Below are 15,044 nucleotides of genomic sequence, written 5' to 3'. Positions count from 1 at the left end.
TCCATACACTGCAAGTTATGAATCTTTTCCCACCCCCAGATACTGGCCAAAATTTCCCACTCACGGTTCAATCCACTGCATAGTTGCGGGGCGCATTCTCTCAGCAATTCATTATTAATGAAGTCCATTTACTGTTTGCCTGCCAGTTGTATCAGTCTGGAACCATTTGACTGCACCCTCTGTCTCTACTGATCTTCCTTCTTTGTGTTGACAAGTTTACATCCCATTTTAATGTGCTGTACTTCATACTGATTTGAGGAGGTGGGCTGCAAGTACTGACTCTGCTAAACCTCCTTAACACCCGCCAACCACAGCATGACACTTCCCCCACCACAAGTACTTTCTATATTCCTTTTGTTGACTTTTTTGCCCAGTTCCACATGTATCACAGCATTTCTGCGGTTTCTAGTTTAATTAGAAATCTTCCATTCCAAATGTTGTTAAGGTCACTCTGAAGACCAGAGAGAGAGAGAGAGAGAGAGAGAGAGAGCGAGAGAGATCTCCACTAGATACTGTAATATTATTAAGGAAGTTGACTTGAAAGGGTGCTCTCTTTCTCATTCCATGAGGCTGCTTTTTGACTTTCCTCCAGCCCAGCCCTCAGAACAATTTCCATCCGATGACCTGGAACTGATATTAGGCTAATGGATCTTTATACCTCCAAAGAGATGCATGTTGTCAAAGCTCTTTGTCTTGCATTCATCAGGACAAAGGCAAGAAGGCCAAATTTCAAAGGATCATATCAATTTATACAACAGAAGAAAAGGGTGCTTTCTCTGTGGAGAAAGCATGGAGTGCTTTCCCCAAGGCAACACTTCGACTATCAATCAGCACTCTTTCTCCCGTAGTATAAATGGTTGTGATCCTTTGAAATTTGGTATTCTTGTTTGTCCTGATGACTGCAAGACAAAACGCTTCAGCAACATGCCTCTCTTTTCAGCAATTTTCAGTTCTGTACTACCAATGGATAATTAGTTGCCTGTGTGAAATTGTTGCCTTTTTTAAAAGAATGCTCCATTTTCTTGCTTCTAATTCTGCAGGATCCCAGTGGCGTCCAGCTATTTCTCCTGAAAATGTCCTACACATTCTCCATCGACAGACTAGGGTATGAGACATCTGGGCTCAGGGGGTTTGTTAGTCTTAACGCTGTGAAGCACCTTGGTATATTTTTCTCCTTATAGGTGCCATTTCAATGCAGATTGTTGTTGTCGAGAAGGTTATTATCCTGTAACTTGCTGCTGCCAACATCCACCTGACCATCATTACAATGATGAAATGTTTAGCATTTTAACCACCTCCATCTTCTCTGCACCTTTTCTTCTTTTAACTTAAGTAATTGCCATTAGTTTGACATCCACTTAAATATTGGGAGTACCACAGAAATTTGAAAATCAAACTAGCCCATGGTTTAGTTTTGGAGGGTATATACTAAAAAAAAAATGCTCATTTCAAATTTTAACCAGCTTACTTTCAATTTGAGAGTCAGGGTTTTAGAACTTTATAACTCCTCCACTAACTGTATTTTTTACTGTTGGGAGACTGGAAGAATATTTCAGTGTTGTGTTAGGCAGCCTTTGGACTCCGCATGCGCACAGAGTGGGGAAAATGGCCCCTCTGCTTTAGGCAAAGGTCGAATGGATGCCATTAACTTGGGGATAACTGTCCCCAATTTGGCGCATGGCCTCTTTAAGAAGCAAGCCCACTCAATGAGTCTACCCAATTTGTTTCTCGCCCAAGTCAGGTGCACAGTTGGCCTGTGCTTGTTCAAATGAAGCTGTCTCACTAAGCTTCCATCCCTCTGGGTGAATGCAGCCTGCCAGTCCAGTGACACTATGGCCATGAGGCATCATTTTGAGGTAACCCTGACTGCGCATCTCTCTGGAAGATGGACAAGAGTGAATGAACAGGAACCAGGACTTCCAGGTCAACAGCAAGGTGAGCACCTTGCTGTTCTCTCTCTGCCTGATAAATGGACTGTCAACAACCCTACACTGGTACTCATCCTATTAATAAGGTAATTTTAAAAGATATTCTTTCATGGGATGTGGGCATCACTGGCTAGGCCAGCATTTATTGCCCATCCCCAACTGCCCTTGTTCAGAGGGCATTTAAGAGTTATCCACATTGCTGTGGAGACACATGCAGGCCAGACCAGGTAAGGATAGCAGATTTCCTTCCCTAAAGGATATTAGTGAACCAGGTGGGTTTTATGCTCATAAAAAATAATAACAATTAAAATGGATTGGCTTAAATCAGGCATTTGATGTGTGATTCTTCCACCACACACCCCTGGCTTACATCTCTGCGGCCTCACAATGCTGCCTTCATGGTTGTAACTCAGGACTACTGGTATTAAACTTTGCACCAGTGAGCGAACCAGACTGCCTTCAATCTGCAGACACTGGCAGTTCGATTCTGAGATGGGTAAGGATTGGAAACTTAATGAAAAGTCGAGTAACTTGTGACAGCAGAGTACAGAGATTTCTGCTTGGCCTCACAGGCTTGAAGCTGAGGCTGATCGGCAGATCCGTGACAGAAACTACCCAATTTTCATTTCCAGTCAAATCGAAGGAAATGAGAGCTGGGGATGTTCGATAATTGATAGGCAATCCATCAAGGCCAAAGTATCACTCCTACACAGTTCCTCATTCAAGTAACCTTCCGAGGGGGAACAAAAGTTAATGACAGTCATTGTAAGATTACAAGATAGGAGGATGAAGATGTTTTACTGTGTTAAAGGTGCTATATAAATGCAATTTGTTGAATATTCCCTGTCACATCCCAGGATGTCCCAGAAAGCACTTTACCGTCAACGGGGATCATTTTGACCTTGGCCAAGAGGGAAAACCAGGTAATACCACATCAGCCACCCCACACACATCTTTCCTGATGGAAGTCAACGGAAATTAAAATGGTTGACCTTGTATTCAGAGCGACCACTGGTCATATGATGAAATCTCCTGGAAAGCATTTGGTGACCCTACGTAACACATGGCCACACTAGGACAGTGATCAACTCCAGTGTATTTAGCCAATGCACTGCAGAACTTAAATCTCAGCACTGGGCTGGGATCAGCAGGCAGCTGAAGCATTTCTTGCGCAGACTATCTGCTGTGATGTAAGCCTCTGTGTTTAATAGGCTATTATGTAAAAATGCTCCCCGCATCCAATTGAGTTGCAAATCCAGTGGGATTCAACACGGCCCTGTCAGCACTGCAGACAAATCCGCACATGAATATATCCTTCAGTCCATGAACTGGGAGCACACTCGCTTTCAACCAGCTAAACAACAGGATTATTGCGGGTATCATTTTACATGTCGGAGCTGTTTTTAAAATATATATTACATGTGAAATACTGCAGAGATATGCAGACGGCTGGTTTAAAAGTTACTTCACTAATAGGCTTGCAAACATTGATCTAACTATCAGGACAACGGCTTGGAAGCAAATCTCCAACATGGTTCAGCAGAATTACTTGTGCTGCACACAGAACACACCTATAACCAAATTAAAAACCAATGTTCCGGCCTTGACATATTCATCATTCTCAGCAATAACTGTTGAGGGAGTTCGGGGAGGGAAGAAGGCCAACTTAGCTTGATGAGCTGCTGACGTAACACTTCCCACAGTCTGAGCTGCAGTCTTTGTGCAAGGACAGTGAAATGCTGTCAAGAAACGGCAGCTTCAAGAAAGGTAGTTTACAACTTATAGTCAAACCTATTAGAATTACAAGGTTTATAAGATTGTTAGATTTTGGGATGGTGTCTTTAATTTGAGGTAAAATGACAGGGTCATTCTGAAATCTGCCTCAGTGACCCTGGGTGGTTTGATGGTTAGAGATTAAAGGGGGCCTGGATTGTTTTACTGAGAAGAAGGTGCGAGGTGTTTACACTTGGAGACAATTGCAGTAGCCTATGTGCTACAAGTGGATACAAGTTCCAGAAAAGTGCTGAGAATGTTGGGTTATAAACCATTATGCTTTAATCTAACCATCTATTTCCAAGACAAAAGAGTGTTGGGTTCTCAAGGATAGCTAATTAGCATTTCTACCTGGATACGAGGCTCATGTGATTCACTTTGCTAGGGAGATGGGCTTTGAAAGGGGAAGGATCCAAGGTATCTCCAAAAACTCACAGAAAAGGTTAGTCTGCCAGGATCCAGGAGAGGGAGAGCAGCTATAGGCAGCTCACCATACAGGAATAAGGGTGAGAGCTCATGCACAGATTGTAAAGAAAAATTCATGAGGAGTTAAAATGAGGTTGGAAGATTCACTTAGCTTGAGAAAAAGAATCTCTGGGGGGCAAAAGAACCTCACTGTAAAAGACAGTTCTGAGATTAAAAGTCCTGAGATTTAACGTTCCCAGGCTGAGAAACAAAAAGAAAGAAACCGTCAGGAACCAAGAATCACCTTGGACAGGTTCCAGGAGAATTGAACATCTACTTAAAGGACAGAGTAAAGAATATCTGTGAAGTGTGTTTTCTGTTATGCTCAAAGGAAAAAAAGGGAATGTTCTGTTTTCTGGTTTAAAGTATAAGTTTTCTACAAAGATATTGCTTAGTCAATAGAGCTTTTAATCACTTATGGTAAAAGTCTTAAAAGATGAAATCATGTCATGTCATCCTTTCAGCAATCAACTGAAAGTTCAAATTTCTTTTCTTTTCTAAAAGTTATCAGTCTCTGCAGGGATGATAATAAACTGTACTAAAGTGGGTGACAATAAACAGTGAGCAGTAAACCCACACCTAGCCAGTTGAATTGTGCGGTTCTTGTGATGTTACAAAACAAGACATCAAAGCATGAGGGTCTCGTCAACATCACTCATGCACTTGAGCTTTGCTCTCATCATTTATGGCACCATTGCCTTGGAGTAATTCTGGTTTTCTATCAATGCCAAGTTCCTTATCTTTTTACAAAAACAAAAATTGCCGGAAAAACTCAGCAGGTCTGACAGCATCTGTGGAAAGACTCAAAACATCAACTCTGTCTTTCTCTCCAGAGATGCTGTCAGACCTGCTGAGTTTTTCCAGCAATTTTTGTTTTTGTTTCAGATTTCCAGCATCCGCAGTATTTTGCTTTTACCTTATCTTTTTCCTTTGTAACAGATGGTTTATATTTACTGTTAAGCTTGCAGACCTCCTCCACCCTCCCCCCCACCCAGCCCTCCATGAGGTTATGGATTGGGATCTTTGCCTCTTTTGCCAGTTGTGGACAGTGCATAAAAGCAAAATACTGCGGATGCTGGAAATCTAGAACAAGAACAAAAATACCTGGAAAAACTCAGCAGGTCTGACTGCATCTGCGGAGAGGGATACAGTTAACATTTCAAGTCTGTATGACTCTTCATTAGAACTAAGGAAAAATAGAAAAGAGGTGAAATATAAGCTAGTTGACAGGGTGGGACAGGTAGAGCTGGATAGAGGGCCAGTGATAGGTGGAGATTGCCAAAAGATGTCATAGGCAAAAGGACAAAGAGGTGTCAACAGTGGACAGTGCATGGCCTGCCATGACTGGAAGTGTTCTTTCCTTTCTGACTCCCACTGCCTCCAAACCTTCCATCTTCTTCTCTATCCCAACCCTTATCCCCCAACCCTCTTTCTCTAAAGAACTACCAACATTTGCAGCTAATTTTGGGGTTAAATAAACATTGCAATGTTCTCTGCCTCAATTGCCCCTTGTAAAAAAAATGTTTAAGAATTCACCATTCCCAATTCCTACTCTCCATGGCTGTGTTATGATTTCATTTTCTGTACCACACATTTTGGAACAAACATTAGAAATTAGGAACTCAGCAGGAGCTGCAACCCCCTCATCCTTCCCTGTTCCAACTTTATTTAATTCAATTTCCGTCCATGAATAGTACAAAATCCAACATGGCTGCCCAGTGTGCACTTTGTGGGAAAATGATTGGTCCATGGTAATATGCGGTAACCATAATTACAGTTAGAATCTGATTGGTTTGTTTTATTGTTGTGGGTTCACAATGCTAATATAGACTTGGAGTGCTGATGACTAGTACTTGGCACCATTTTTGAGAATATAGTCCTTCAACAATTGGGAATGTTGTTTGTAAATGATTTAGATGACAGCAGGTTATAGATACTGGGTCTGAAAGGGCATTTCATCAAATGGCTGGCACTGCTCGAATACCTAGTTCAATCTAATCCAGTCAGTAACAGAATATCACAATTTTGTTTCTTAACTTTAGTCAATTTTTTTTCCACAATAAATGAAATGTGGATAATCTGATTTCAGTCCTTGTGTTGTTCAGCAGGATGGTCATTTGCAGGTATAGGTATGAGTCACCATTGATTTCCCCTGTTGAACAACTCCCAACCCACTACCCCCTCCCTGCAACCCATCTGGTACATTCACTTGGCTTCCTCCTTCCTTCCCCTCCTGTCCCATTTCTGCTCTCCCTTTGCCCTCTCCACTCACCCCTCCCTGCTCTCCCTTCCACTTTCTGCTTTCCCCTTCTGTCCCCTCCCTGCTCTCCCCTCCCCTCCCCAGCTGATATTGGTATTTTGTGCGTAAGAAACTGCCAGCTACAAACACAAATGCTGCCGTTTTAAGCTGGTTTCCAGGTATATTGTATGTATTATATGTACATATGTGGGCAGATGTATTGCAGTTTTGGCCATTGGCAGGGAAACATGTAGATTTTTATCTGGACGGCTGCCAGTGCCTGGGGAGTCTCCTGCACTCATCGGTGTTTCAGTATCTGTGGTATTTACCTGTCAGTTAGGTTTGAAGCAGGGCTGAAGCATTAAGAGAGAGAGAAACGGGAATCCATTTCTCCAATTCCAGAGACAAAACACAATATTCTTTATTCCTGCTTGCCTCTGTTTTACTTCCTCCATTAATGTCCCATTTCCTCCTGGCAGTTTACAGCTGCAAATCACTGTCCTTGCCTTTTATTTCCTCCTCTGTAATACTTTCACACAAACGCTGAGCTTCTGATGTAAAGTCCCAGTGCAGGACTGTTTGCACTGAAGTTTGATTTAGCTGCACAGTGCAGCTGCTATTTAGCATAAAGGGCTAATTCTCTCCTTTTGTAAAAGGGAGGAGCAGGTTTGTCCCTAACCTTTATCTGCAAGCCTCTTTTCATTCAATTAAACACTCAGGAAATAATCTCAGTTCTGTTCCCCTCAGACTAGATTATTTTATCCTTTCATTATTATTTGACTTTCTCGCACTTTTCTGCATGGGATGGAATGTTAATTTTTATTTTTAAATCAGTGACGATCCTGGGAATGGTTTGCATGATCCACACAACCCAAAAATGGGAGAGTATGGGTCACAGCACAGGGGAATGAGGAGGCTAAGGACAGAGAGGGGGAGAAGAACAAGGAGTGTGGGTGGGGGCAAAGGGGAACGAGGAGTGGGGGAGCTGTACGAAAGGGAATGAGGTGCGGGGGGGGGGTGGTGGGCAAAGGGAACGAGGAGTGGGGGGGGCAGGGGAATGAGAAGTTGGGGGGGCAAGCAAATGAGAAGGAGATGGCATTACAGAAGGGGAAGGGGGAAGGTTGTTGCCAATGTGAGCCCAAGTTGTGACATGTTGGAGGAAAATGTTTAGAGTGAGCTGGCGTTACCACTGAGTCTTGACATTCCTCCAAAAGATGAGTAGGAATTGAGAGAACCCGAGAGATATCTTAAAACACAATTCAACCTTCATGATGATGTTAGCCACCTTTGTGATATCCACAACCTAGCGATACACCCTATCCCAGTCACTCCAATGCTACAGTTTCGATTGTCACTTGAATTTTCACAAGAAATTTTACTCCTAACCAAGTCTAGTCCATGATAACATTAGTTAAGCACAGCATGTCTTAAATCACTTATCAGCCACAGGGCTCAGCTACTCACTGCTGGGCAATTGGAGAGCCATGGCCAGGCTTCTGTAGCTGAAACCTGGTGCTGTCAAAACTAACTGGTTAGCACTGGTCACTAACCTGTAGGCAACAATCCGGATTTGCTGTCACTCACTCCAAAGTGTCTCTGGATGTCTGCCAGTACACCTGAGAATAATTAAGACAGGGAATTAGAGGGAAAAAAGGAGCAAAAGTAATAGAAACTTATTAATACACAATGAATCATTTCTCTGACTCATTAATAGTAATGAATTCAGTTGATGGGACACAACACAGTCACAGTTGATAGCCTGATACAAAAAGATTCAGCTCATTATGAAGAGATCAGGGAACGAAGTTGAAACCTTTTTTATGTCATACTCTAGGATCAAGTGGGCTGTGGTTAATAAGTAGGGCTGAGTCTGTGATTAATCATTGGACCTAACCTGCTGTCAACTACTAAGGACAGCACAGCACTGTCAGCAATCACTGACGACGGTCATGCTATTAGTCAACACTTCGCACCTCCTCAGCTCCATGAACAGCAAGCTGCCAACAACAAAGCCTTTCCTGAATGTCGCCCACAGCAGCAATGAGAACCACAGCATATACTCCTTAATTGATTGTGAAACATTTTCTACGTTCAAAGAGATTTCAAAGCCGGCCTTCCAGTTCTGTCGTAAAAGCCAATGTGAATCCTTGCTCCCTGTCAGGCAATGAACTTGTACTGATAATCTTATATGTACAAGTATTCCTCCTTTGTCTGGTTGCCTACTGTTGTAAATGGCTGTCACAATGTGGAAGGAATTCTAATTTATATGACCCACTCCTGTACAAACCTCAAAGAGCATTAAAGGACAGAAGGCTGGAGAATTTAAGGATAAAAAAGGAACCTGATGGAAAAAATGCATAATTAATATACTTTATCAATTATAAATGGTTATAAATTGATTTTACCCTTCCCCTGCAAAGTAATGATGGAAACTTTCTTTAGAGAATTAGATATGAAGACAGAATTTTCTGTTTAGCATTGTAATATTCACACATTTTCTCCTTCAAAAATGAAGCTCTAAATTTGGGAGGCAGGGGTTGGTTCTTTTCCTGGAATCGTTTTCTTCCCATTCTCTTTTATTTTAATTTTTTCTCCTCTATTTCCCTCTCTCCTCACACCATCCTCAGAGCAAAGGCCCAGAGGTAGCAGTGTGTTCTGTCTACAAAGGGCAGGGCAGCAGCTCACCAACATTTCTTGGACAACGCTTCCCAAATCCATGATCTCCACCCACTAAAAAACAGTCACATGGGAAGATCATCACTTCCAAATTCCCCTCAAACTCACGCATATCCCAATTTGGAACCATATATCACCATTCCTTCAATATCGCTGGATCAATTCCCTCCCTAACGGCATTGTGGGAATCCCAAAGCACATAGGAAGAGGAGGAGACCATTCAACCCCTCAAGCCTGTTCCACCGTTCAATGCGGTCATGGCTGATCTGCCACCTAACTCCATACACCAACCTTCGTCCCATATCTCTTAATGCTTTTGGTTAACAAATACCTATCAATCTCGGATTTAAATTAATTGATCCAACATCAAGTGTCATTTGTGGGAGAGAGTTCCAAATTTCTCCCACCCTTTGTGCATAAAAGAGTTTCTCTTTTTCAGAATTTCATTCCTGAAAAGTTTGGCTCTAACTGTTAGACTCTGCTCCCTAGGCCTAGACCAGCAGAAATAATTTCTCTCTCACCTATCTGTTCCTCTTAGTATCTTGAAAAATTCCAGGGAATAGAACCCTGTAATCTCTACTCATATTTTCACCCTTGGAATCCAGGTATCATTTTGGTAAATCTACATAGTACTCCCAACTAGGCCAATCTATCCTTCCTAAGGCGTGGTGCCCAGGACTGTTCACAGTAATTCCAGGTGTAGTCTAGGGTTTTGTGTCTCTGAAGCAGGACTTCTGCCTCCTTGTATTCTAGTCCTCTTAATATAAAGACCATCATTCCATTAGCCTTTTTGGTTATTTTCTGTATCTGTTCATGATATTCTAATGATCTATGTATTTAGACCCTCAAGTCTCTTTGGGCCTTATCTGTTTCCAGCTTTAGACTATTTAGAAAATATCTTTTCTATCCTTATTAGGCTTAAAGTCGACGAGTTCACGTTTGCCCAAATTAAAATCCATCTGCCACGTTTTTCCCATTCACTTAATCTATGAATATTTCTACAATTTTATGATTCCATCTACACTGCTTACAATGCTGCCTATCTTTACGTCATCTATAAACATGGGTACATGATTTTCCATTCCAGCATTTAAGTCATTAATAAATATTGAGGTTCCAACACAGATCCTAGTGGGACACCACTAGTCAAATGCTGCTGATTAAAGCATCTGCCCATTATCCCTACTGTATGTCTCCTGCCAGTCAGCCAATTTCCAAACCAGGGCAATAATTTGCCTTCAATTCCATCAGCTTCAACTTCAGCTAACAGTCTCTTTGAGGACCTTCTGGAAGTCCAAATAAATGACATTCATAGACATTCCCCGGTCCACTACTTCAGTCAGCTCTTCCAAAAATTCATCAGACATGATCTACTCTTTACAAATCCATGCTGGTTCTCTCTGAACAGCTGGAAGTTTTCGCTTACTCTATACTGAATGATAGACCATGGTAATTTCCTGATAACAGATGTTAAGCTATCTGGCTTATACTCCCTGGATTCCCTCTCACCTTTCTTAAATAGCAGAATGATATGTGCAGTTGTCCAATCCCAGAATCGAGAGTGCTTTGGGAGATTATGAGGTCATTTGTGCCACATGGACTACACGTATTGAAGAGGCTCAAGGGAAGGCCCATCAGCACCTTCTCAAAGGCAAGTAGGGATGGGTAATAAATTTCCAATGCCACTCACATCCTGAGAATGAATTAATTAAAAGACTCCATGCTCCTAGGCCTCAGTCAGCACCTTCTATGCCCAGGTGCTCTGGATGACTTGCTTACCAACTTGGTCTCCACCCCTGTGGCAACATAGAAAATAGGAGCAGCAGTAAGTCATTTGGCCCTTCGAGCCTGCTCCACCATTCAGTATGATCATGGCCGATCCTCTATCTCAACGCCATACTCCCACGCTCTCCCCATACCTCTTGACATCTTTAGAGTTCAAAAATCTATCTATTTCCTTCTTAAATATATTCAGTGGCTTGGCCTCCACAGTCTTCTGTAGTAGAGGATTCCATAGGTTTCTCCTCATCTCAGTCCTAAATGGTCTCCACATCCTGAAACTGTGACCCTTTGTTCTACACCCTCCCCAGCCAGAGGAAATATCATCCCTGCAGCCAGTCTGTCCAGCCCTGTCAGAATTTTATACGGTTTAATGACATCCCCTCTCATTCTTCTAAACTCCAGTGATAACAGGCCTAGTCGACCCAATCTCTCCTCATATGATAATCCCAGGAATCAATCTGGTGAACCTTTGCTGTACTCCCTCTATGGCAAGTATATCCTTTCCTGGTAAGGAGACCAAACTGCACACAATACTCCAGGTGTGGTCTCACCAAGGCCCTGTACAGCTGCAGTAAGACATCCTTGCTCCTGTACTCAAGTCCTCTCACATTGAAGGCCAACATACCATCTGCCTTCTTAATTGCTTGCTACACCTGTATGCTTGCTTTCAGTGATTGGTGTTCAAGGCCGCCTAGGTCCCTTTGTACATCAACATTTCCCAAACTATCACCATTTAAATAATACTCTGCCATTCTGTTTTTCCTACTGAAGTGGATAACTTCACACTTATCCACATTATATTGCATCCGCCATGTATTTATCCATGCACTCAACCTGTCTAAATTGCTTTGAACCACTTAACACCCTCTTCATTGCTCACATTCCCACCGAGTTTCGTGTCATCAGCAAACTTGGAAATATGGCATTTGGTTCCCTCATCCAAATCATTGATATATATTGTGAATGGCTAGGGCCCAAGCACTGATCCCTGCGGTACCCCACTAGTCACCCTGTGTCACTCCGACAAAGACCCATTTATTCCTACTCTCTGTTTCCTGTCTGCCAACCAATTCTTAATCCATGCCCACATATCACATTTCCTCTTAGTCCAATGTTCTGGAACTTGCCAATCAGAGAATCTTGAAGATACAAATCCTTCGAAGAGGTTATACCAGATTGCAAGGCCATCAAGGGTACAGGTTCCTTTTGGTACATACACACTTCACAAGCAAACACCCTAATCTCTCATCACTTCAAAGCCCGCCACCCCATTACTGTACTGATATCAAAAGGAATTTTCATAACTATATTACTTCAAAAGAACCATCTCCTTTAACCAATTAGTCAACAGGATGGTTGAGGGGTACAACTCCTCTGTCTCTGGGAATCCTCACTTTCAACACCCAGTCAGGATCGGGGAGCCATTTTAGGAAAAAAAATTCTATTTGATTGGCTAGAATCCAGATCCAAAGCCCTAATTTCTGCCAATTAAATTGGTGGAAAGCTAAAAAGTGGTAGGATGACATTGTACAAGAAGGGGCTTCGACAGATTAGTAAATTATCCAGTAACTCCTTCCCCCACCTCTCCCGGGTGTACCCAAGCTTGTACTCTCATAAGTATCCCATAGAGGGGTATGAATGCAGTTGCTGAAGATGTAGGAAATGAGGCAGCCATTTTTACACAGCAAGATCCCACATACAGCAATGAGATAATGAGCAGCCAATCAGTTTTTTTTTATTATGTCAATTGGATCCAACATTTGCTCTAAGCTTCTTGGGTACACAATAATGCAGCAATCATGAATGTACTCTGCAGGGAACAAACGCATGAGCAAAAGCTCCTTTAAGATGGGCAAATGTGTAGCCCCACAGCAATCTTAAAGGGACCGCGCAATGCAACAAATAGGCCGCACACAGCGAAAGGAGCTTAGTGAGGACATTGGTTGCATGGTCAAACCAGATTCCCTTGCGGTGCCGGAGCTGAGAATTGCTACTATAGACAAGGCTCTGTGATAGGAAGCGTGGCTTAAAAAAGGAGAGCCAACAAAAATAAAAATCTGTTGACAGGAAATGTCTTTGGAGTGGCTGAAAATAATGACCGAATTTGGCGATGGGTTTCTAAATCTGGAAGAATCAGCACTTTTGCCGATTTATGAGAGGGAAATTTGAGTGTGTTTACTGAGGTTATCTGATCGAGTTGTCACTGCTGCATTGGACCTTCCTTTACAATGGAACTGCCACTCACAGTGGGATTACATCTTGTGAATATTTCCCCTTCAGTTAGAATTGGGCTTCACGTGTATTTTTTGTATACATTCATGGGGTGTGGGCTTTGCTGGCTGGGCCAGTATTTATTACCCATCACTAGTTGCTCTTGAGAAAATCGTGGTGAGCTTCTTTCTTGAACTGCTGCAGTCCATGTGGTGTAGGTACATCCACAGTGCTGTTAGGAAAGGAAATCCAGGATTTTGACCCAGCAATAGTGAAGGAATGTTGATATTTCCAAGTCAGGATGGTGAGTGACTTGGAGGGGAACTTCCAGGTGGTGGTGTTCCCATCTGTCTCCTTCCCTTGTCCTTCTAGATGGTAGTGGTCATGGGTTTGGAAGGTGCTGTCTAAGGAGCCTTGGTGAATTCCTGCAATGCATCTTGTAGATGGTACACACTGCCACTACTGCGGATCGGTGGTGGGGGGAGTAAATATTCGTGGATATGGTGCACATCAAGTGGGCTCTTATGTGCAGGACAGTGTTGAGCTTCTTGAGTGTTGTGGGAGCTACACTCATCCAAGCAAATGGGGAGTATTCCACCCCCCACACCTGACTTGTGCATAGTAGATGGTGGATAGACTTTGGGGAGTCAGGAGGTGAGTTACTTGTCACACGATTCTTAGCCTCTGACCTGCTCTTGTGGCCACAGTATTTATATGGTTACTCCAGTTCAGTTTCTGGTCAATGGTAACTCCCAGGATGTTGATGGTGGGGGATTCAGTGATGGTAATGCCATTGAACCATCAAGGGGTGATGATTGGATTCTCTCTTGTTGGAGATGGTCATTACCTGGCACTTGTGTGGCACAAATGTTACTTGCCATTTGTCAGCCCAGGACTGAATGTTGTCCTGATCTTGCTGCATAGGGACATAGACTGCTTCAGTATCTGAGGAGTCACAAATGGTGCTGAACATTGTGCAATCATCAGCGAACATCCCCACTTCTGACCTTATGATGGAAGGAAGGTCTTGATGAAGCAGCTGAAGATGGTTGGGCCGAGGACAATACGCTGAGGAACTCCTGCAGTGATGTCCTGGGCTGAGATGACTGACCTCCAACAACCACAGCCATCTTCCTTTGTGCTAGGTATGACTCCAACCAGCAGGGAGTTTTCCCCCTGATTCCCATTGACTCCAGTTTTGCTAGGGCTCCTTGATGTCACACTTGGTCAAATGCTGTTTTGATGCCAAGGGCAGTCACTCTCACCCCACCTCGGGAGTTCAGCTCTTTTGTCTGCGTTTGAACCAAGGCTGTGATGAGATCAGGAGCTGAGTGGCCTTGGCGGAACCCAAATTGGGCATCAGTGAGCAGGTTACTGCTAAGCAAGTGCTGCTTGATAGCACTGTTGATGATCCCATCCATTACTTTACTGATGATCGAGAGTAGACTGATGGGGTGATAATTGGCTGGGTCGGATTTGTCCTGCTTTTTGTATACAGGAAGTACCTGGGCAATTTTCCACACAGCTAGGTAGATGCCAGTGTTGTAGCTGTACTGGAACACCTTGGCTAGGGGCGCAGCAAGTTCTGGATCACAAGTCTTCAGCACTATTGCCAGAATATTGCCAGGGCCCATAGCCTTTGCACTATCCAGTGCCTTCAGCCATTTCTTGGTATCACGTGGAGTGAGTCGAATTGGCTGAAGACTGGCATCTGTGATGCTAGGGACTACCGGAGGAGGCCAAGATGGATCATCCACTCGGCACTTCTGGCTGAAGATTGTAGCAAATGCTTCAGCCTCGTCTTTTGCACTGATGTGCTGGGCTCCTCCATCATTGAGGATGGGGATATTTGTGGAGCCTCCTCTTCAGGTATTACTATCAATAAAAGGTACTTCCAGGTCAGGCATATTGTGGTTAATTATAGAGTTCACTCCCCTCTGACCAAACAAATGCCTTTTAATCCATGAACC

General features: G+C 43.1%; 1 protein-coding gene across 2 annotated transcripts in view; it reads right to left on the bottom strand.

The window, feature by feature from the left end:
* LOC121283140 (protein spinster homolog 2-like) overlaps window positions 1-15,044 on the bottom strand; it is a 113,057-nt gene that overhangs the window by 81,134 nt on the left and 16,879 nt on the right. For both annotated transcript variants that reach the window (XM_041197295.1, XM_041197294.1), the window contains exon 2: window positions 7,956-8,021. In XM_041197295.1, coding sequence (XP_041053229.1) covers window positions 7,956-8,021 — 66 coding nt within the window. The remainder of the gene's footprint in view (window positions 1-7,955; window positions 8,022-15,044) is intronic.

This window comes from Carcharodon carcharias, chromosome 10 (genome assembly GCF_017639515.1).
Source record: "Carcharodon carcharias isolate sCarCar2 chromosome 10, sCarCar2.pri, whole genome shotgun sequence".
Lineage (NCBI taxonomy): Eukaryota > Metazoa > Chordata > Chondrichthyes > Lamniformes > Lamnidae > Carcharodon > Carcharodon carcharias.
Note: the sequence above shows the minus strand (reverse complement) of the source record. Positions and strands in the feature narration are given on the sequence as shown.